The 21,950-nt window shown below is 36.2% G+C and overlaps 2 protein-coding genes across 3 annotated transcripts; both read right to left on the bottom strand.

Annotated features, from left to right (window-relative positions):
* Nucleotides 1-8,796: 8,796 nt before the first annotated feature.
* On the bottom strand, nucleotides 8,797-12,638 carry LOC107813786 (LRR receptor-like serine/threonine-protein kinase RPK2). The gene has a single exon (XM_016639092.2). The coding sequence runs from the start codon at nucleotides 12,357-12,359 to the stop codon at nucleotides 8,961-8,963; it is 3,399 nt and encodes a 1,132-aa protein (XP_016494578.1). The 5' UTR covers nucleotides 12,360-12,638; the 3' UTR covers nucleotides 8,797-8,960.
* A 4,105-nt stretch (nucleotides 12,639-16,743) lies between these two features.
* On the bottom strand, nucleotides 16,744-21,490 carry LOC107813784 (uncharacterized). 2 transcript variants are annotated; one of them, XM_016639090.2, is made up of 5 exons: nucleotides 21,298-21,490; nucleotides 20,945-21,036; nucleotides 19,193-20,225; nucleotides 17,589-18,193; nucleotides 16,744-17,376 (listed from the first exon to the last, which is right to left on the bottom strand). In XM_016639090.2, exons 3-4 carry the CDS (start codon nucleotides 20,074-20,076, stop codon nucleotides 17,707-17,709), a joined length of 1,371 nt encoding a protein of 456 aa, XP_016494576.2. In that variant the 5' UTR covers nucleotides 20,077-20,225; nucleotides 20,945-21,036; nucleotides 21,298-21,490; the 3' UTR covers nucleotides 16,744-17,376; nucleotides 17,589-17,706. The 2 variants fall into 2 exon arrangements, with proteins under 2 accessions (XP_016494576.2, XP_075083694.1); XM_075227593.1 differs by lacking the exon at nucleotides 21,298-21,490 and adding an exon at nucleotides 21,145-21,288.
* Between the last annotated feature and the right edge of the window lie 460 nt (nucleotides 21,491-21,950).

Raw genomic sequence — 21,950 nt, 5'->3', positions numbered from 1 at the left:
AGGGCATCATCCTCATAGCCCGTAGACATAATGCCATGGACGAATGATCTCTCAAAATTGCATATCATTATTCAAAGGCGTCATAGTCCAGAGGCACCATCCTCATGGCCCGAGGACACCATTTCATGGCATGTGAATCCCTTGCCATAATCTTTATGACCCAGAACATCATGGTCAAAGGACATCATCCTCATCATCCAAAAACAATTCTCATGGTCCGAAGGGAATTTGCATCATGTTTAAATTTCCGCAATAACCCCATATATTCGCGTGCATCGTGTTTTAAGTTTTGCAGGTAACTCGGGAGGTAACCGTTCTACAAACGAGAGCAATTCTCGCTTCGGTTTCCATTCACAATGTTCGCATCCTTCGATCATCTCAAATGTAACTGATGATCAGTGTCACGACCCAATTTCACCTATAGGTTGCGATGGCGCCCAACATCACCGCTAGGCAAGCCCACTAGTGAATTAGACATATTATTCCTCTTTTGATAAATATTCAAGCAATTAAACTTTCCTTATTTTCAAGTTTCAAGAAAATAAAAGATTTAAATGAATAACCAAAGTAATAATTCAATACCACAATTCTACTAGTGTGTATGCCAAGACCTGGTGTCACAAGTGTATGAACATCTAGTAGATTATACAAAATTCTAAATACTGTCTGAACATAAAATAGACAAAATAAGAATAGGAAGAGAGACATTAGGTGCTTCCGAACGGCTCAGAAAGGCAGCTCACCATTACGCCCCTGGATAACGAGGATGTGCGATGATAGGTTCTCCACTAGTATCTGTCTCAGATCCTGCACAAAAAGTACAGCAAGTGTAGCATGAGTACGTAAACAACATGTACCCAGTAAGTATCAAGCCTAATCTCGAAGTGGTAGAGACGAGCGGTTCAACTTCGACACTCACTATGGGTCAATAATTATTCAAATAAAATACTAAATAAATACTGGATCTGGAACTTCATTCGAGCGCGTTCTCACCATCTGTGAGAGAATAAGAGAAGGATATTTAGTACTACATTAATTGCATGATGGAATATGAAGAAAGGTAATTTCCTAACATCCTATAGCCTCTTAAAGATAAGTATAGACGTCTCCGTACCAATCCGCAAGACTCTATTAGGCATGCTCATAACTTGTGAGACCTAAGTGAACCTAGCGCTCTGATACCATGTTGTCACGAACCAATTTCACCTATAAATCGTGATGGCACCCAACATCACCGCTAGGCAAGCCAACTAGTGAATTAGACATATTATTCCTATTTTGATAAGTTTTCGAGCAATTAAACTTTTCTTATTTGCAAGATTCAAGAAAATAAAAGGTTTAAATGAATAAACAAAGTAATAATTCAATACCACAATTCTACTAGTGTGTGTGCCAAGACCTGGTGTCACAAGTGTATGAGCATCTAGTAGATTATACAAAATTCTAAATACTGTCTGAACATAAAATAGACAGAATACGAATACGAAGAGAGACATTAGGTGCTGCTGAATGGCTCAGGAAGAGCAGCTCACCACTAGTCCTCGGGATATCGGGGATGTGCACCGGTAGGACCGCCTGATGCACCAGTCTCAGAACCTGCACAAAGAATACAGCAAGTGTAGCATGAGTATTTAAACAACGTGTAACCAATAAGTATCAATCCTAATCTCGAAGAAGTAGTGACGAGAGGTCGACTTCGACACTCACTATAGGTCAATAATTATTCAAATAAAATCTTAAATAAATACTGGATGTGTAAATAAATTTAAATCTTCTCAACAAGTAGGAGGAAATAATTCTTTCACAATTATATAATTTCCAAATAAGTCGTTCCTTTTAAAGGCTGTAATCTTCCAAGACACAATAAAATATCAAGACACCAAGTATTATTATTAAGCACGATTTATGCCGAGGTCATACGGCCCGATCCAAAGTGACGTGTACACTGCCGAGGGACGTGCGGCATGATCCATAGATGCATTATCTACTACCGAGGTGTTCGGCTCGCTCCACAGGAAGAGAAGGATATTTTATAAGCATTTGACTAAAACATTATTAAGGATTTATACTAAAACAATACGAATTTCATTAGCGATCTTTCACAATTCCTCTAACAAATCCTAATATAATTTAGGCATTTTAAATTAAGGGTGACAAGTGGGCCGGTCCAGGCCCGGGACCGCGGGCCAAACGGGCTAAACGGGCCAGGACCGTTTGGCTCGGTTTTAGTGGGCTTGGGCCGGTCTCGTGGACCGGTCCTATGATTTGGGCCCGCCAGGCCCGGGACCATTTAGCCCGCCAGGGACCGGGACCGGATCGGTCTCTTAGCGGGCCAAACAGTCCCAACGGCTATTTTTTTTAAATATAGCCGTTGGGCTGTCAAAAATAGCCGTTGGCTATTTATAAAATAGCCATTTAACCCCCCAAACTTTTTTTAAATCCCAAATTTTTTATAATTACACTTTTTCCCTATTTTCAACTATAAATACTCTATCATTCTTTTATTTTTTTTCTTAGAAAATCATCAATCTATCACAATCTCTCTCTAATTTTCTTCTACAATTGCTACTATTGTTTACTTTATTGTTACTAAGTGTATAATATATAAGCTATATTCGATATATATATATATATATATATATATATATATATATATATATATATATAGCTTATATATTATACATTTAGTATATATACTATACTATACTATATATACAACTTATATAAGCTATATAAGATGTATATATAGCTTATATAAGCTATATAAGATGTGCATATAGTGTAGTATTAGTATAATATATATATATATACTTTACTATACTATACTATATATACATCTTATATACTATATATAAGATGTATATATAGCTTATCGAATATAGCTTTTTACTTATATATATATATATATATATATATATATATATATATATATATATATATATATATATATATATATATATATATATATACTATATATACATCTTATATATAGTTTATAAGATGTATATATAGCTTATCGAATATAGCTTATTATTTATATATATATATATATATATATATATATATATATATATATATATATATATATATATATATATATATATATATATATACTATATATACATCTTATATCGATATATATTCGATATTAAATATTGAATATTAAAATTTAGGATGTTAAATAAACTTTAGGTCACAATTCTATAATAAAATTTACAAAGCATTGCCTTAGATATATTTTTTAACATCCTTTTATCTCTAATATCGATTTAATTATTTTTAAAAAAATATATATGTTGGGCCCACTTAGCCCGTTTAGCTCGCGGGCCGGGACCGTTTAGCCCGGGACCAAACGGTCCCGGTCCTGGGCCGGTCCCTACAAAAAGCCCGTTTAGCCCGGGACCGTTTGGCCCGTTTAATTTGGGACCTGCCCGGGACCGGGACCGTCTGGACCGGCCCACTTGCCAGCCCTATTTTAAATTAACAAGTATAGTGCAAATATTCCAAATAGTTCATGCATTGGGTCCTAAAACTACCCGGACATAAGCATAATTAGTAGCTACGCACGGAATCTCGTCACCTATTACGTACGTAGCCCCCACAATTTGTAGCAACATTTAATTTAAATCACCTATGGGGTAAATTCCCTCTTATAAGATTAGACAAGAGACTTACCTCGTCTCAAAACTCACTTTCCGGTCAAAATTTTTGCGTTAAAGCCTCAATTGATGCCGAAAAATCTAAAACTAGTCAAATATTATATAATTTAATCAATACATGCTCAACAATTCGAAATTAAATTATTAGATTAATTACCTAACCCAAATTGATAGAATTCCTAAAATTCACCTCGGACCCACGTGCCCGAATTCCGGAAATTTTCGGAGAAAATCGTTACCCATAACCTTAAGAACTCAAGTATATAATTTTCATCCCATTGCATAACCATTTTCGGGGTTAAAATCTCATTTTTATCAAAACCTAGATTTTTCATCTAAACCCTTGATTTCTACAATTTTCATGTTATAATCTACCCATAATCTATGTATTTAACTCACAATAGGCAGAATTAACTTACCTCCAAGTTGTTAGGTGAATACTCCTCTCAAGAAGCTCTAAAATCGCCCAAGAATGAAAAAAATGGGCTAAAAATGGCTGAGTCCCGTTCTTTTAAAACATTCTGCCCCGCAGCATTTCCGCACCTGCGAGGAGCCCTTCGCTTCTGCGGGACCGCTTCTGTGGCTCTCCTCGTGCATCTTCGAGCTCGCTTCTGCGGCTCGAGGTGCGCATCTGCGCTCATGGCCAGCTGCCCCATTTTCGCACATGCGGACTCCTTCACCGCAGAAGCGGGTTCGCTTCTGCGGACAATGCTTCGCTTCTGTGGTGACCGTCGACCCCTCCTCTTTCAGCTTCTACGAGCAAGGAATCGCATCTGCTGTGCCGCTTCTGCGGCCATTCCACCGCATGTGCGAACACACCAGATGACAGGCACCAGCAGCTCCTTTCCTAAGGGGCTAACAAGCCCCGACGACCCCCCGAATCCTGTGCGAGGACCCCGAGGCCTCGACCAAATATACCAATGGGTTTGTAAGCTTAAAACGAACTTGCTCTCACCCTCGGAATGCGGAAAATAACACCAAAACTAAGAATCATTTCCCAAACCAAATCGATTCAACTTATAAATTTCAAGTTCTTCAAACGCACCGAATCATACTTAAACTACTTGGAATGACACCAAATTTTGCGTGCAAGTCTTAAATCACCATACGGAACTACTCCCAAGCTCGAAATCCCAATTGGACCTCGATAACACCAAATCCTATTTCAAACCAAATTTAAAGAACCTTAAAACCTTCAAATAGTCAACTTTCACTATTAAGCGTCGAAACGCTCCCAGGTTGTCCAAAACCCGATTCGAGCATACGACCAAGTCCAAAATCATCATACAAACCTATTGGAACCATCAAATCTCGATTCCGGGGTCGTTTACTCAAAATGTTGACCGAAGTTAAACTTACCCTTTTAAAGCTAAACTAAGGAACCAAGTGTTTCGATTTCAACCCGAACCCTTTGAATTCCTGAACTAGCCATCCCCGCAAGTCATAAAACAGTAAAAGCACATACGGGGAGTCTTATTTAGGGGAATGGGGTTCTAGAAGGCAAAACGACTGGTTGGGTCGTTATAATCAGCAATTGATTACCCTTTATCCCGTAACTGCTCAAATACTTATCTTATGCATCTGTAACGTTCAAATTCACATTCATAGCTCCACTTGAAATTATTTGTTACTCACGACACTATCATATCCAAAAGTCCTTTTTGAAACGTATGACCATCTTTATAACAATTCAATCGGTTTCGTTCGCCGTTTGATCCAGAACGCGGCCTGATTCCCGTAACACCAAGGATATGTAGGCAACTCAGGAACCAGGGTTCATCTCCTATTTTTCAAAAACGCATCATCCCCACTCATTTCAGACAAAATTGGTCATCATTTTCTTTATTTGACAACTCTTTCATCATTTTCGGGTAAAGAGGGGCAGCTGTTGATACCTAATTTTGCTCTAATATTTTATAATGTATTCCATTTACTTTTAAAATATTATTTTTCATCATTACCTAATTTACTAGGGTCATATAAGTATTTTCTATAATTTTTAAAGCTTTAAAATTGATTTTCTTGCATTTAAATTACTCAAATATTTATTAATTACTCCTTCAAATTATTTTATGATGACTTCATCATCCGAATTTATTATTTACACCTATATATATACTTTATAATATTTTACTTCATTTTATATAATTACATATGCATTTTTGAACTATTTGCGCATTTTTGCAATAATAGCCTATACATTACAACTAATTACATTTATCATTTTATTCAGGGTCAAAATAATTTTTTATATTTTTATAATTTTTAACTATTATTTTAAAATATTAAGTTACATAAATAATATTTTTATATTTATTTAGCTATTTATTCAATTATTAGTTACTTTGTATAAATTATTTTTTATAATTTTCATGTATTTAAAAACTTTAGCCTAATGTTTGAGTTAATTTCGAACCCAAAACCTAGCCCAATAACCCCAAGTCCAAACCAAATGACCCCTTTTAATGAACTCGGGCGGTTCCCGTCTTAAGCAACCCGCCCCACTCTTTTTTTCATCTCAGTCGTTGATCTCAGAGATCAACGGCCCACAGACCCCCTCTCATCTTTAATCAACCAAACCTAAACCCTAAAGACCCATTCTCCTAAAGCCGCCTCCCCTAAATCCTCTCTACTCTCTACTTTTTCTCTGAGAAACCCTAGCCGCCGTATCTCTAAACCCTCTCCAAATTTGGCCCTAAAATGGAATCAATCATTAATTCAGTTACCTATTTTGTGGTACTTCGCTACGATGGGGTTGAGTGACAGAGAAGAGAGAGCAGAGAGATGAGAGAGAAATTGGGCGAAAAAATGAGAGAGGGGTAATGTTTTTCAAACTTTATAGGTGATCCACAAATTTTTAAAATGTTAAAAAGGTCCCATCCATCCTAACCCATTCATTTAACCATTTTCCAATCCAAAAAAAATTAAGAAAGAAAATTGAAAATCACTTGACCATTTAAAGTGTTGAGGAGGTCTTCTTGCCAAATGTTCTCATGTTACATACTCTACATTAATAGGCTACATGACAATTGGACGCTGGAGTACTAATGGCAGAAACCAATTAATAAGGAATCATTCGACACTGTTTTTGCAACAAAAGAAAAAGTTTCTTATATATTGTTTGTGAATAATAGTTTTTCTAAAGAATAATATGTATGTGTATGTCAAGATAGTGGCGGAGTCACGTGCACTTAAAGGGGTGTTCATATATACGTAATGGTGGAGCCACATGCATCCAAGGGGTATCAATCTCAAAACATTACACTGTTAGCTTGGTAACCTTTTCTAAAATATGTATAATGTTATATAATGACACCGCTTGACTTCTTGGTGAGTTTATTTCTTTATATTTTGACTCCGCTTAATGAAAATTCTGACTCCGCCATTGTATATAAGGTTTATTCAAGATCATATAAGAAGGTAATTTACAGTAAGTAAGGCGTTAAAACGACAGTATTTTCAAACCTAAACCTACTTACAAGGGAAAACCATAATAAGCCGATAGTGCTGACACAGTTCCTGCGTACGTTATTAGATTCAAGGTCAACTTTGTGTAGTTTGTCTTATTTGGCCATGTGTTCAGTTGTTAGATATTGCTATGTAAAGAGCCAAAGAATGAGATTACGCAGAGATTAGATTCTGTATCACGTCTTCTTGAATGCATAGCGTCCCAGAAGGAGCTAATTAAGAATTTTAATTAGCTTTTGACCATAGTAGGAAAAACCAAGACATCTACTTAGAATAATACTTGCATTTTGAAGAATTTAAATATAAGATGTGGTAAATAATCAAAAATAGGAGAAAATAACTAATTAAGTAGTTAGTTAGGCATTTTGCATATAATTTTGTGCAAAATATATATATGCTATTAGCATATATAAATATAGACTGGAGAAAGCAAGTAATTAACTTAGGATGTGATCGGTTGAGGCTTGAGCTGGAAGAGTATGCACGGATAATGGGACGTAATTAAAGTCAAAGTAATAGGAGCTAATGTCACATACAGTCTATTATAACATTAAAATAACAAAATTGTCTTTTTATTGCATTAAAGTAATTTATCTATTTTCATTATATAATAATATATAAACTATAAAGTCAGAAAATTATTTTTATCACATTAAAATAACTGAATTGTATCAACTATAATTCTAAATTCACCAACTATTAAGAAGCTACTGATCAAGGTGACATTATTGTTATGTTGGTAAAGTTTTGTAATTTTATTACTATTATATTAGATAGAGTTCAGTTTCTTTAATGTGATAAAAAGTATTTTTGCAATTTTACTACTCCCTCCGTTTGCGTTTCAATTTATGTGAACCTATTTCTTTTTTAGTTCGTACCAAAAAGAATGACCCATTTCCCTATTTGGAAATAATTTACTTTTGTGCAATGATTTATAGTCACACAAAATACATGTGTCTCATTTTACACCACAAGTTTAAAAGTGCTCTCTATTCTTAAACTTCGTGCCCTGGGTTCACATAAATTGTAACGGAGGAAGTATAAAGTTTAAGTTACGTTATTCTTGTTAGAGTGGCCGGTAATTTTGTTCCTATACGTGAAATTGCCCGTCATCAACTCCTCATAGTGATTTGTAATCGAAGAGAAATTTCATGCATAGCTGCTATAGTAGTTTAGCAAGAATCAGATATTTGCATTAAATACTACTACATTTCAAGAAATTAAATATGAGGATTTTGGGCGGTAGAGGGAGAACACGCTAAAGAAAACGAAAAATCAAAACTCAAAAATAGAAGAAACAAAATATTGGGAGAGCTGGGGTTAGAAGAAAAAGAGAGAGAAAAAGATGATATTAAAACGACTCCACTGGCCTGGGTTTGAACCTGGAATCGATGTTTATTTAAAACAAGAAAGGAATTAAGGGACTTAGCAATCAACTAAACCTCAGTTTCAAAGTAATTAGAATCAGCTATAATAAGCTATGCTTGTTATGACTTGCTGATTTTGGCTGTTTTATTGAATGTTTCCTTTCAGAACACTTCAAAGCTTCATTTTTTCTGCTTTACGTCCAAATAAACCTGCCAAAAATGTGGCTTTCAATGACTTGACACAAGAAATATGGTGATCCTCAGATCATGGTATTGATATATAAACTATAAATTGTCATTCATCCATCATAATATACAGTTACGGGGGGAAAATCTCTACACCTTTCCAATGAGCAAAACTGTAGTTAAAACTAACTATAAAGCAAAAGAAAACTAAATAGTCGATCTTAAGTTACTTTCACTAATTATTTGATGGATGAAGTCAGAATCTCCACTGCTTAGCTAGCTAAGGCACAAGTGGTGCAAGTTCCTTCAATTGCCCGACGACCTGCCTCATCCTCGGCCTGGCAGAAAGGGATTCTGTAGTACACATTAGAGCCAAATGCAACATGTCCACAAGTTTGTCCTCCGGGCCCGCCTCCCACAAACTGGTGTAGAATATGTCCTGTATCTTGTTATCGCGCAGTAACATGTTTGCCCATGAAACAATGTTGAATCCATTCTCATGCACAGAGAACGAAGGATCTAGAGCTCGCTTGTCAGAGAGCAACTCGAGCAGCACGACACCATAGCTGTAAACATCGGCCTTGTCTGACACACGACACGTTAGAGCATATTCTGGTGCTACGTACCCGAAAGTTCCTGCTACATTTGTGGTTGTGCAGGTTTCTGGTCCCATGATCCTTGACAACCCAAAATCCGACAAATAAGCGTTCATCTCACTGTCCAACAATATATTACTTGGCTTGACATCACGGTGGACAATGCGCGGGACACATTGATCATGTAGATAAGCAATTCCAAGGGAAATGTCTAGAGCAATCTTGTGTAGCACTTTAAAATTGAACACTCTACTTGCTCTATCCCGTATAAATTTCTCTAAATTACCTCCTGGGATATAATTATATATCAGGAACATATCTGCCTCACTTGCAAAATAGCCAATCAGTGTTATGAGATTGGGATGACTTATGCTTTTAAGGCTATTAATCTCAGCCTCGAACTGGCGAACTCCTTGACATCTTTCAACCAATAGCCTCTTTACTGCCACCACAAGACCAGAGGAAACTTCAGCTTTGTATGTGGAACCAAAACCACCATTTCCAATGCAATTGCTCCAGCTAAAGTTTCTGGTAGCGTGGACGATGTTATCATATGTCAAACGTACTCCAATGTCATTGAAAACTGTAACATCGCTTCTTTCAGGTGACTCAGAGGCCTCAACTTTAGGACTTGCTGTCCGCTTTGTTATGTGCATACAGAAGGTAACAAGGATAGCAAGTACGGAAACAATGACAGTTGCAGATACTACAGCAGCAATTTCAATAGAAGAAAGTCCTCTCTTACCATTTTTAGACTTAGGCCCTGGTGGAGGAGCTGCATAACTTTGTGACTCATTGGGTTGTTTGCCCATTGGTGGTGCTGAAAAAACGGCGAGTTTTGGCTTGGATGAAAGATAAGGATTTCCAATGAAGCTACACGGCTTTATCACCTCATCCGATGGCAACACTCCAGATAAATTATTGAATGAGAAGTTGCATGCATGAAGAGATGTCAAATATTCCAAACCTGAGGGAATCTGTCCAGTCAATGTATTGTTGTTGAGCAATAGAACAGTTAAATTTACCAGGCGCGTGAGACCTTCTGGAATGTCACCAGAGAATGAGTTTGATGAGAAGTCCAAAACTTCAAGAGAATGCATCTGAGGAAAGAAAGGAGGGATGCTGCCACTTAGCTGGTTATTAGCCAAACTTAGAAGAGTTAGATTCTTCATGTCATAAAGATCAGCCGGAATTTGATCGTGCAACTTGTTCCAGCTCAAGTCAAGTACAATGAGGGACTTGCAATGACCAAAGTGCTTGGGAAAAGACCCGGAGATATTGTTCCGGGATGCATCAAAGAATTTGAGAGACCTGCATGCTGAACAGATGTAAGCAGGAACTTGACCAGAAATCTCATTGCTGCTTACATTAACAGTCATTCCACCTAATCCATCACAGTTTCCAAATAAGCTCCCATTCAATGATCCAGTAAGCTTGTTTCCACCAGCAAGAAACGCATAATCAATGCGCTTTCCTAAGATTTCATGGACCATTGGAAGTAAAGGGATTCCACCGGTGAAGCTGTTTCCACCAAAATTATGAATCACTGGAAAACCGGTAGTAGGGAAAGGCAAAGGGCTCTCTGAACAAGTTTTATATGTTAAGAATGACAGGTAGGCAAAAGCTGGATTGAAAGTTTGGATAAGCTTCTTTTCGGATGAGGCATCACGAGGACAAACACTTGTATTATATTGGGGAATTGCACCTGACATGAGGTTCCTACTGATATCGAAAAGAGTCATACAAGGAACAGGAAGCTTTTCATCAAGGTATCCAGAGAGCCTGTTTGAGCTAATGTTAAGAAAAAACAGACCATGGCATCGGAGAAACGAACCAGAAATTTTGCCCATGAAAAAGTTATGAGCTAAATTCACCATCTTTAGGCTGTCACAATTACCCCAATCATTGGGAAAATGTCCTCCGAGATTTGCTCCTGGAGCCCAAAGTATTTCCAATTTTGGCAGCATAGTAATCTCTGAAGGAATGGAGCCCTCAAAGAAGTTCAGCTCACCTAATGCATCATCAAATGGAAGCTCCCTATGCAGATTGAAGAGATTTGAGAGAACGAGAATCGACAAATTAAGGCAATTTCCAAGCTGAGGTGGAATAGAACCATAAAGGCTGTTTCGCGAAACATCCAGAACTTCAAGCCTTTGAAGCCTACCAAGCTCAGAAGGGATAACACCAGAAAATGCATTTGAAGTCAACAAAAGTGTCCTTAAGTGACTACATTTCCCCAATACACGCGGAATCTCCCCTTGTAGGAAATTAAATGACAAATCCAAATGTTCAAGATTCTTGCATTTAATCCCCATGTTAAGCGCAACATGCCCAATTAATCGATTAAACGACAAATTAAGCACCCTTAACTTTTCCAAACCACCTATAAACCCTGGAATGACATCATTTATTCTGTTTCCCGCTAAATTCAATACACTCAAAAACCTACATTTTGCTAGAGAAGGTGGAAACTCCCCTACAATTCTGTTAAACCCCAGGTTAAGAACTCTTAGTTTACTCAAGCCAGCAAAATTATAGCTCGAAAAAATTCCTTGAATGAAATTTCCTTCTACATCAAGTATTTCAAGATTCTCTAATCCCCATATCTGAACAGGAATTTCACCAGTAAGATCATGGAATGGAAGGGATAGAACCCTAAGATCTTTGAGGTATCCAATAACAGAAGACAAATTCCCAACAAGTTTAACATTCATATGAAAGCAACTGTTTCTTCTAATGCCAAAGCCATGCAATGCTAACTCAGGATTACTAGTACAAGAAGCAGCATTAGTATTATTACCTCTTATTCTCAATTCTGAAACCCTGGAATTTGAGTTGCATGACACTCCATACCAAGAACAGTAGCTAGAATTGTCTGCTTTCCAGCTTGATAGAATGCCAGAGGAATCACCAAGTGATTTCTTCAACTCCAACAAAGCCATTTTCTCATAAACCACCTCTTCAGAAGCTGAAAAGGAAAAGCAAGAGAAAACAAATGCCATTATCAAGAACAAATTCATGGTTCTTGAAAACAGAATCCCAAGTTTCTTCTTTCTGCCCAACTGCATTTTGTCACTTTTCATTGCCAAGAACACAGCCCCAGAAGCCAAAAAGGAAGTCGGTTTTCAAATTCAGATTCAAAGAACCAATTCTTGGTGCTTTATTAAAAGCAAAATAAAAATGATTCTTGAATTTGAAAAATGGCAAAAGGATGAACGATGAAAGCAAAAGAAATGAAGAAAATTATCTTTCTTCACTTCAAAAACAAACCAAAAAAAGAGATTGTCTGTTTATGCAACTAAGAAAATAGATGAAGAAAGACTAAGTAGTAGTCTTCTTCTACTACGGAGTTGTGTGACTAATTTCTCAAGGGAGTTGCTACAGTGAGCTTGTTTTATTGAACACATTAGTTATTCAAACAACATGTGTTATTTATACTGTAGTAAGATCTTCAGTGGGTCCCCAGGTGGACTTAGAAGGCTCTGTAGGTCCCACTGTCGCTCTCTTGATCTTTTTTTTAAAAACAAATATCAAGTTCACACACAGAAAAAAGGAAAAATGAAAAAGGAGAAACAAATTCGAAATTATTTGAGCGGCTCGCCAAGTGGCAAAATCTGTAAGTCCCACGTGGAATAACAGTTGATACGACCAACGATTGCATTCTTTTTAAGTATAAGTACTCCACATACAACGGTGTCGTTTTAACCATATTTTCGAAACAAATAATTACAGAAAAAATGAGAAAATAGGCTTTGCTGTTTTTTAGAGTCGAAATTTTTAGGAAAAATGAATTTATTGCAACAAAAGGTATATTCTCCAAATATGCTACTGAGAAACTAACTAGTAGTAGTAATTAATTGAGATAAAAACTATAAAAAATAAAAATAAAAATTGTGAGATAAAAATGGTCAGAATTATTAGTGTGATAGTTATCTGCTCATTAAAAAAGTAACGATTTTTATAAAATGGGATGAGATTGCCAACCTCACACCTTTAAAAAAAAGATTAAGAGATGTTGTCATAATAAATTCTCGTAATCTAGTTCAAAACTGTAACTAGATTGTGTGTTTAATATTTGCAACCTAATCTGGAAAAGAGGAAAACTTAATTAAGTGCTAACTACTCCTCACGTTTTATTGCACGGGTGGGAAAAAAACAAAATATTTGTCTCTGTCATTTTATGACAATGTACAATTGACATAGAGTTTAAGATTATGACTAAAATATTGTCAAAATGAATCCTTGTCATTTCATTGGAGAGATAGCATTTCAAAACTATAACTAAATCATTTGGTACAGATACTTCAAAATTATGACAAAATCATGTGTTGTAATACTTGTTACTTAATCTGAGAAGATAAAATCTTATTTTAGTGCTAGACAGTCGGGGTGAATCTAGAAATTTCGCGAAGTGTGTTTAAGATTTAATATACACATATAAAAAATAATTTTTACCTATATACATAATATAAGTTTCTATATATACACAGTATATTTTTTCGATGAACGGTGTTCAATTTCTATTTATGAAAGACGATGTTTAGTCCGTACGTAGATTTTAAGATTGGAAGGAAAATGTTGCCAAAATAAATTTTCAACATATTATCATAAAAATAGTTAGGAGTATTTTTAAAGCAATAACTAAATTTGATGGTTTAATATTTGCTACTTAATCTGATAAGATAAAAACTTATTTCAACGTTAATATTCATTCGTTCTATTTTACTACTGGAAGAACCAAAATACATTTCTTGTATCATTTCATATGACGGTATTTAATTGACGTAGAGTTTAAGATGGGAGGAAAATGATGCCAAAATAAATTCTTGTCATATCATCGAGAGATAGACACGAGTATTTCAAAACTATAATGGAATCATGTGATTTAATATTCGTTACTTAATTTGACAAAAAAAAAACAGTTATTTTAAGGAAAAATCAAAATACTTTTCTTGTACCATTTCACATGACGGTGTTTAATTTACATAGAGTTTAAGATTAGGAGGAAAATATTGCCAAAATAAATTCGTATAATATCATAGAGAGATACAACAACAACGAGATATCTCGTTGTGATATCATAGAGAGATAGACATGATTATTTCAAAATTATAACTAATCATGAGGTTTTGATATCTTTTACTTAATGTGACAAGATAAAAATTAATTCCATTGTTATCCACTCCTCACGTTTAGCTGCAGTTGTAGTTAAAAACACACTGCTTTTCTTATGTCATTTTTACAACGGTGTTAAATGGACACAGAATCTTAAAAGTTGGACGCAGAAAGTGTTTCATGCTATAAGCAGAGCCGTCAAAATGTGTTTGGCCTGTGAGGCTAGTCTAATTTAGCCCGCTACTGGGCCTGGATCGGCCCGTGGGCCAAAAATTAATTAAATTTAAATTAATTAACTATAAAATATTTAATATCTACAAAAAGAAAAAATTAAAAAAACTATTAACTATAATCCTCATTCCCCAACCCTAGACCGCTCATTTACTCTTCCATATCAACTAGAATTTAGATTTTGGACATGCATGTAATATGACAAAATTAGTTTTTCTTTTGCTTAATTAATAACGAACTCGAAAACTTTTAGGTGGCCAATAATAATCTTTTATCAAAAGAAAATATTACTTTAAGCGGCCAATGATCAGTTTGGATTATTTTAATATATTATTAATATTTAAACTGCTCTTCAGTATAGAAAAAAATCAATTTTAAATACACAAAAATAAATTGACCATTAATAAATTTCAGAAATTTTAAAATTTTATAATGATAAAATCATCAAATAATTTTAATCCTAAATTAAAAAACCTCAGCATATAAACTTATTGAAACAATCCCTGAATCTAAGGAAAATGAAAGAAAAGTATTAAGAAAATATTCATGTAATTTTAAAAAAGAAGAGCTAGAGATATAGAGAATTTGCATTTCAATTACGAGATTACTCGTCAAATATCAAGTTTTTTGTACGTTCTAAGGAAACATAAGTTATTTACATAATTAATCGACTATGTCACGAAAAAATATTTAAGGATTTAAAGAAATTCTTTTTTCTAAAAAAATTTGAAAGGCCGACCAGCCCTAGCCCGCGCGGTCCTCTTAGGGCTAGGTTGGGCTAGCTATTTCAAGGCCCATTCATGTGACGGGCCAGCCCGCCCTAGCCCACTAAATTTAAAAGCCCACGAGGCTTTGCTTAGGCTGGGTTGGCCCGTTTTGACAGCTCTAACTATACTTAAGTAGGAAACCAGCATGCTAGGCCTTCAAATACACTTGCTACTAAAATAAACTTTTTTTTTCAATTTTCTTTTTTCCTACTAAAATAAACTTGATGTATGTATGTGAGAGGTGGGCGGTTAGGGTGGTGGTCATGGCCTCGTGGATGGCAAGGTGGCATGAGACTAAGGTCGAGGGGTGAGGGTGTGTGGGGTTGAGGGGGTGGGCTTGATGGTGGGGGTGTTGAAGGGCGTGGAATGCCACTTATGGAATTGTTTTCCCCTCACTATTAGAATTCGGCAAAAACCGACCAAGGTCGACCAATCAAAAGACCGACCAAAGTTGGTCGGTTTTTCAAAATATTTTATTTTTTAATTTTGTTTTACGAAACCGACCAACTTTGGTCGGTTTTCTTTGGCGCAAAAATGGGGGAAACTATTTTTGAGTCCCGCGAAATTTATTTTTCAAGAAACCGACCAACTTTGGTCGGTTTTTCAATTAAAATAAATAAAAAATAATATTAAAAAAACTGACCAAAATTGGTCGGTTAATTCGGCCGGTCATTTTAAAAAATCGACCAACTTTGGTCGGTAATTTTATTTTTTAATAAAACCGACCAACTTTGATCGGTTATTTTCGTGAGAAAATATAATTAAAGAGTATAAATAAAATAAAAGACAGTCTTAAAACAAAATGCACCAATGGTCTAGTGGTAGAATAGTATCCTGCCACAGTACAGACCCCGGTTCGATTCCCAGATGGTGAATCTTTTGATTACATAATTAAAAAATCGACCAACTTTGGTCGGTTTGTTTTTTGAATTTAATTGACCGACCAAAGTTGGTCGGTAATTTCCGACCAACTTTGGTCGGTATGCCTTTCCGACCTCTAAAATACCGTCCACACGTAAATGGTCGCATTTTTGACGGTTATTGGCCATTACCGACCAAAGTTGATTGGTTTTTTTGATCGATTTTTACCGGATTTATAGTAGTGCCTACTTTCATTAGGGTAGTCATTATCCTAATTTTTAAGGAACTTATTTTTCAAAAATATTTTGGCCAACCAAAGATAAAAAAGGTTGAAAAATATATCATCCATACACACCCGTAGATCTATATAGCAAAACACTAATGTAACATCCCAATTTTGCCCCAAATAATATCCAAAGACACATTACCGAGAGACGAAGCCAAGAATTTCGCTAAGGGTATTCAAGCTTTAATATGCATATGTAAAAAATAGTTTTAACCTATAAATGTAGTATAATTTTCTATATGCACAATATAATTCTCCAATGAAAGGTGTTCACTTGACCACCTTCATTATATGTGGCTACGCCACCGACACTACCTCCATCATATTCTCTCTTCCCACCTTTTCTTCTCCCATCTTAAAAAAGGAAAGAAATGGTTGCACAATAATGGACTTAGTAATGTGAGGCAACAAATATATATATCTAAGCTCCACTGCCTACTTATTTACACTAAAAGAATTCAAGATATTGGACATTGTTCAATGCTTGAATAGATTAGCTACTATGAATCTCCACAATTTTGCCAAGCTTGTTGCTGCTGATAACATTATGCTACTTAAACTTCTAAATTCTCTTGATTCTACGGAACCTATGCATGTGGGTGGCAAGCATTTTTAATGAACGAGGCAGAAGTAGGAGGAGGGCCGAAATGGAATTAGGCCTTCACGTCCTAGGAAACAGCTAGAGTTGGGATGGCAAGAATTACAAGAAGGGCATCAACCGTAAGAACAAAGGCAGGCACAATAGCTTTTGGAATGCTCCTTAGAAGCAACTACAGAGCTCAATGGGTATGCTGGTGCTCAGGCTATCCTTTTCACATACATTGTTCCTCTTCCGTCAAACTGCATAGATGAAAAGAATTACTCTATCAAGTCTCTACAATGACCATAACTGAAAGATTCTTTAGAATGTATTACATACGAGTACATGTCAATATCATGAAACAAAAGTAGAAATTTTCAATAAAAGTAGACCAACTTATCATATAATTGAGAGAGAGAGAGAGAGAGAGAGAGAGAGAGAGAGAGAGAGAGAGAGAGAGAGAGGGGCATACCTGGCAAGATCAAATAATTTATAGTCCCACAAAGCAGAACGCCCAGCTACAGTGCAGAAAAGTTGCACACAGAGCTTTGCCATGTCAGGCACTTGCAGTTGCTACGAGAAGTTGGACACTAGGAGCAGCAGCGTAGCGAGGTTAAACACTTGCATTGGCAGCTCGGCCATTTGCAGCAACCACCATGGCTGCATGGCCATTTGCAGCAGCCGACAGGCATGCTTGGCCACTTACAAGAGCAAACTGCGCAGCTTGGCCACTTACAAGAGCAACCTGAGCAGCTTGGCCACTTACAAGAACAACCTGAGCAGCTTAGCCACTTACAAGAGAAACCCGAGCAGCTTGGCCACTTACAAGAGCAACCTGAGCAGATTAGCCACTTACAAGAGCAACCTGAGCAACTTAGCCACTTACAAGAGAAACTTGAACAGCTTAGCCACTTAAAGGAGAAACCTGAGCAGCTTAGCCACTTACAAGAGCAACCTGAGCAGCTTAACCAGTTACAAGAGCAACCTGAGCACTTCAACGAGCAGCTTGGCCAACTTGAGCAGCAAGAACCACTACTACAAGAACAACAGCATGACCACCAAGAAGACTTCTTTTTTCTGCATAGAGAGAGTGCTTTCCATATAAGATAAAAACACAATATTGGGGAAGTAGGAACTTTCATTTACATGCCCATAGACTCAAATAGTACCCAAAGAGGACTGAAATACTATCCCATGACACATTAAAGAGTAGGTGAACAAAGAAACCTACAATTGCCAACTCATTTAGACCAAAACCGGTTGCATCAAAACCTGATCGCCTATGTTTCCTTATTTTGAATAAAACTACTTTATTTGGTTGAGGTCTCTTATACCATAAATGAAAATAGAAAAGCAAAAATAAATAGAAGCATGTAAATAAACTAAAGAGAGATGATTTGTAGTACAGAAGAGTATGGATATTTTGCTTGTTAAGCAAAGTGATTCTTTCATAGGAAATTGCATAATACTTTCCAAGCTAAGTTAATTGTCCATATTTAATAATGCATTTTAAGCTTCTTCTCGTGCCAAGTTTGTCATCAGGTTTTGCTTGTAATCCATTAATCTTTAGCAATCTTTAACTCGGATATCCAGTTACAAATATGGTCTGATGCATTCTTACTGTCAAATCTTTCCAGACAATCTGAAATGATCCAGGACCTTGTTTGTCTGTATCCTTGTTCTGTCATCTGCTACCAAATACAATTAGCGATGTCGCCTCTGTGTATAAGTTATAGTATTAAAAGTACCACAAGTGCATATTTCAACTTTATGTTAGTAGAGGTGTTTATGTGGTTTAGTTTTTGGTTTACACTCTCAAATCGTCTTTAATGGCCCATGTATGAGCATGTAAGTTAGAGATAAGACAAAGAAAGAACTCTTACACTTTCACAATTTAGATGGTATCTATCTATATATTCACACATTAATGTAAAGTGCTTAATTAATGAACAAATAAGCAGGTTGTCTCTTTGTTTAACTCGGGTAAATCCAAGAACTAAATGCATGCATTAAACAATTAATTAGCGATAAAAATTCTTCTGTACAGAAACCCAAAAAAGAAGAATTGTTACTCACATTGGAAAGACAGGAGACGTGCCCTTCCCATCAGAATGGCGAACGGCAGTGCAGGAGTCCCTAAAGCCTTTATTTCCATCAGAGAGGCCAACGACAGCAGAATGATTTCTGATGTCTCCTACTTTTATTTCCTCTCTAAAACGGACTACTCTCTTTGTTGGTTCATCTGAACCTGCTGCAAACAGGTTGTTTACAGCATTTACATTCCTTCCTTTCTCATGGATCTTTTCCTTACATTCTCTTCCTTTTGCAGCTGGCAAGGGCTGCCTAAACCTAGTTGGCTCGCCAGACTTATTAATTTCTTCATATTTATCTAATGCTGCACATGAGTTGTCTCGTTTCTTTGACCGTTTGAAATCTCCATCAGTCATTACAATATCATCCCTTGCAGGACTAGCATTTCCAGCAGTGTGGATACTGAACAATGATTCGTTAGAAGCAGTGCTCCATTCCTTAGAGGACGAATCCTTACTCCCAAAAACGGAAGAGGGAATTCTATTGGGATCAAAAACTGCCTGCCTTTCCATCACCTGTATAGAAGGAGATTGTGTAGGTGACATGGTCGGGAATGCAGATTCATGAGTGACATCTGAAACCTGTGAGGTGGAACTTGTAGAAGTTTTCGAGGATTCTTCCAATTGATGGCACGTATCACTTTGAGATATAAGTTTGGCATCGGAGTGAGATTTAGAAGATGCTACACCCGATGGGACAGAGTTGAATACTATTTTTGGATCCACTTGGATGTAATCATCTGAAGAAGAGCCTGATGTCGAAGACGAGATGGATTGAGAATATTCCGAACTTTTAGACGACCCTATTTCGCTTTCATCTAAAGTAGCATCTGAATCTCTTCTTCCTTCACTCTCTTGCTCAGAATCCATGATTAAAGTCGGTGGTGCAAGGGCCTCAACTTTATTTCCAGTTACTGGTGCATATGTTCTAAGATGGTACTGCCTCCACTTACATACTTAATTACGAGTCTATCACCGAAATACAATTAAACATCACCTTCAGAATACCATTTACTAGGCTGCACAAAGCGAATCCATTTAATGCAAAAGAACAGGCCGGGATACACATAAAGATGAGCTATTGAGAGAGGGAACATTCATAACAAACACCATTATCATGCAGTAATTTAAACAAAGATATACATCTAACTCCTAATTCGCATCTCAAATTGGCCACCATTTGCCAGGTTCAGCTATATATTACCTGGCTTTTAAATGCAGAATTGATAGAATTAATGCACATGGAGATTGGAGAACAAAGATGGCATATTTACTCAGTAAGTGGGATTGCATTTCATCCACAAAAATAGGGCTTTAACAAGATTTAAATGTTAATTGTTGTTAATATGTTTTCAATTCACCATCTACCATAGTCGACATTCTTCATTTCCAGATTTCTCCACATAGTCATGGATAGACAAAAGTTGAAAGTACAGATCGACCGAAAAAGAAGCACCAGGAAGCAAAGGATGCCAGAATTAGCAAATATGAAGGAAAGATGGATATTTTAGCATGATAATATATCCCCCTTCCCACCCACATACATACCTTTTATATTAGAATATTATAATATCCAGGACTTTTTTAATAAGAACTATGCACTCCATAAAAGTCCCCTTTTTTGCTAACTGTTAATATACAATAACATTTTCCTTGTGTGCAATAAAAATTGAGTTTCCAAAGTCACTTAGAATGAAAATCAGCAGCTAAATGATAATCTATGAGCAAGAAATATTACCTGATATAGCATCCTTGTATTGACAATATCTTCAGATGGAGCCACCTCACACGAAGCAGCTCCCGGAAAAAAGCCCCTCAAATTGCAATTCCCTAAAGGGAAAACCAAGGAAAACAGATAATTGTCAAGATTAACACATAATGTTTGTCAAATCCCAAGGAGGTAAAAATACAAGATGATTTTTTTTTATCTGTCCAAACCTTGGTGGACAGAGTTTCCGATACTTGTACTGACGGGAGGTAGCAGATACCCGCGGAATTAGTCAGGTGTGCACAAAGAAAAATGAATGCATTAAGCCAAACCACAATGACCAAAAGCAAGAAAAGGAAAATATTGATATGGGAATTAAGTACCTGAATTAGAACAACATTTGTAGCTTTAAATTTGCCTAATAACTGAACCCCGAATTCTATTTTTTTTTCTTTCTTGATCCTCCTCCTAATTTTTCATTTCTTTTTCAAGATTCATATAATTCTCAAAGAATTAAGGTTTTGGAGGAAATGATGATAGAGAAGAAATATAATGGAAGACAAAGAGTTGGTTTCGGATTCCAATTTCCTAAAAATAACTAACTTCATTCTCCGCTGGCGCCAAGACATCGACTACTAATATTGTTATCACGTGATCTGCACGTGAATAATACCACATAAATAGTAAATTCTACCAATTTCACCTCTATGGCTAACCCTTTTTGAAGGTTTTGTGAAAGCATGAAGGTAGAATTGCTATATTTCTCTAATTTATTATTCTTTGATGATCTGTAACAACCCATAAATTCGGCTTAGGTATGAATGTGTTAAATGAGTAGTAATGTTTTATTTTGGACATGTGAAGTTCCATCGGTATGAGTATGAGTGGAAATAGTTATTTTAGAATCAAGACGGAGAGTGAGGTGTATAAGATTCGATAAAATCGACTAAGTTTACAAAAGGTATGTCTTTTATCAGGATGTAGTGAAAATGTGTAAGGAATTTGGGAAAACCCAAAACAAAAAAATTGCAGATCT

Source organism: Nicotiana tabacum, chromosome 12, assembly GCF_000715075.1.
Source record: "Nicotiana tabacum cultivar K326 chromosome 12, ASM71507v2, whole genome shotgun sequence".
NCBI lineage: Eukaryota > Viridiplantae > Streptophyta > Magnoliopsida > Solanales > Solanaceae > Nicotiana > Nicotiana tabacum.
This window is presented reverse-complemented; position numbering and strand designations above follow the sequence as displayed.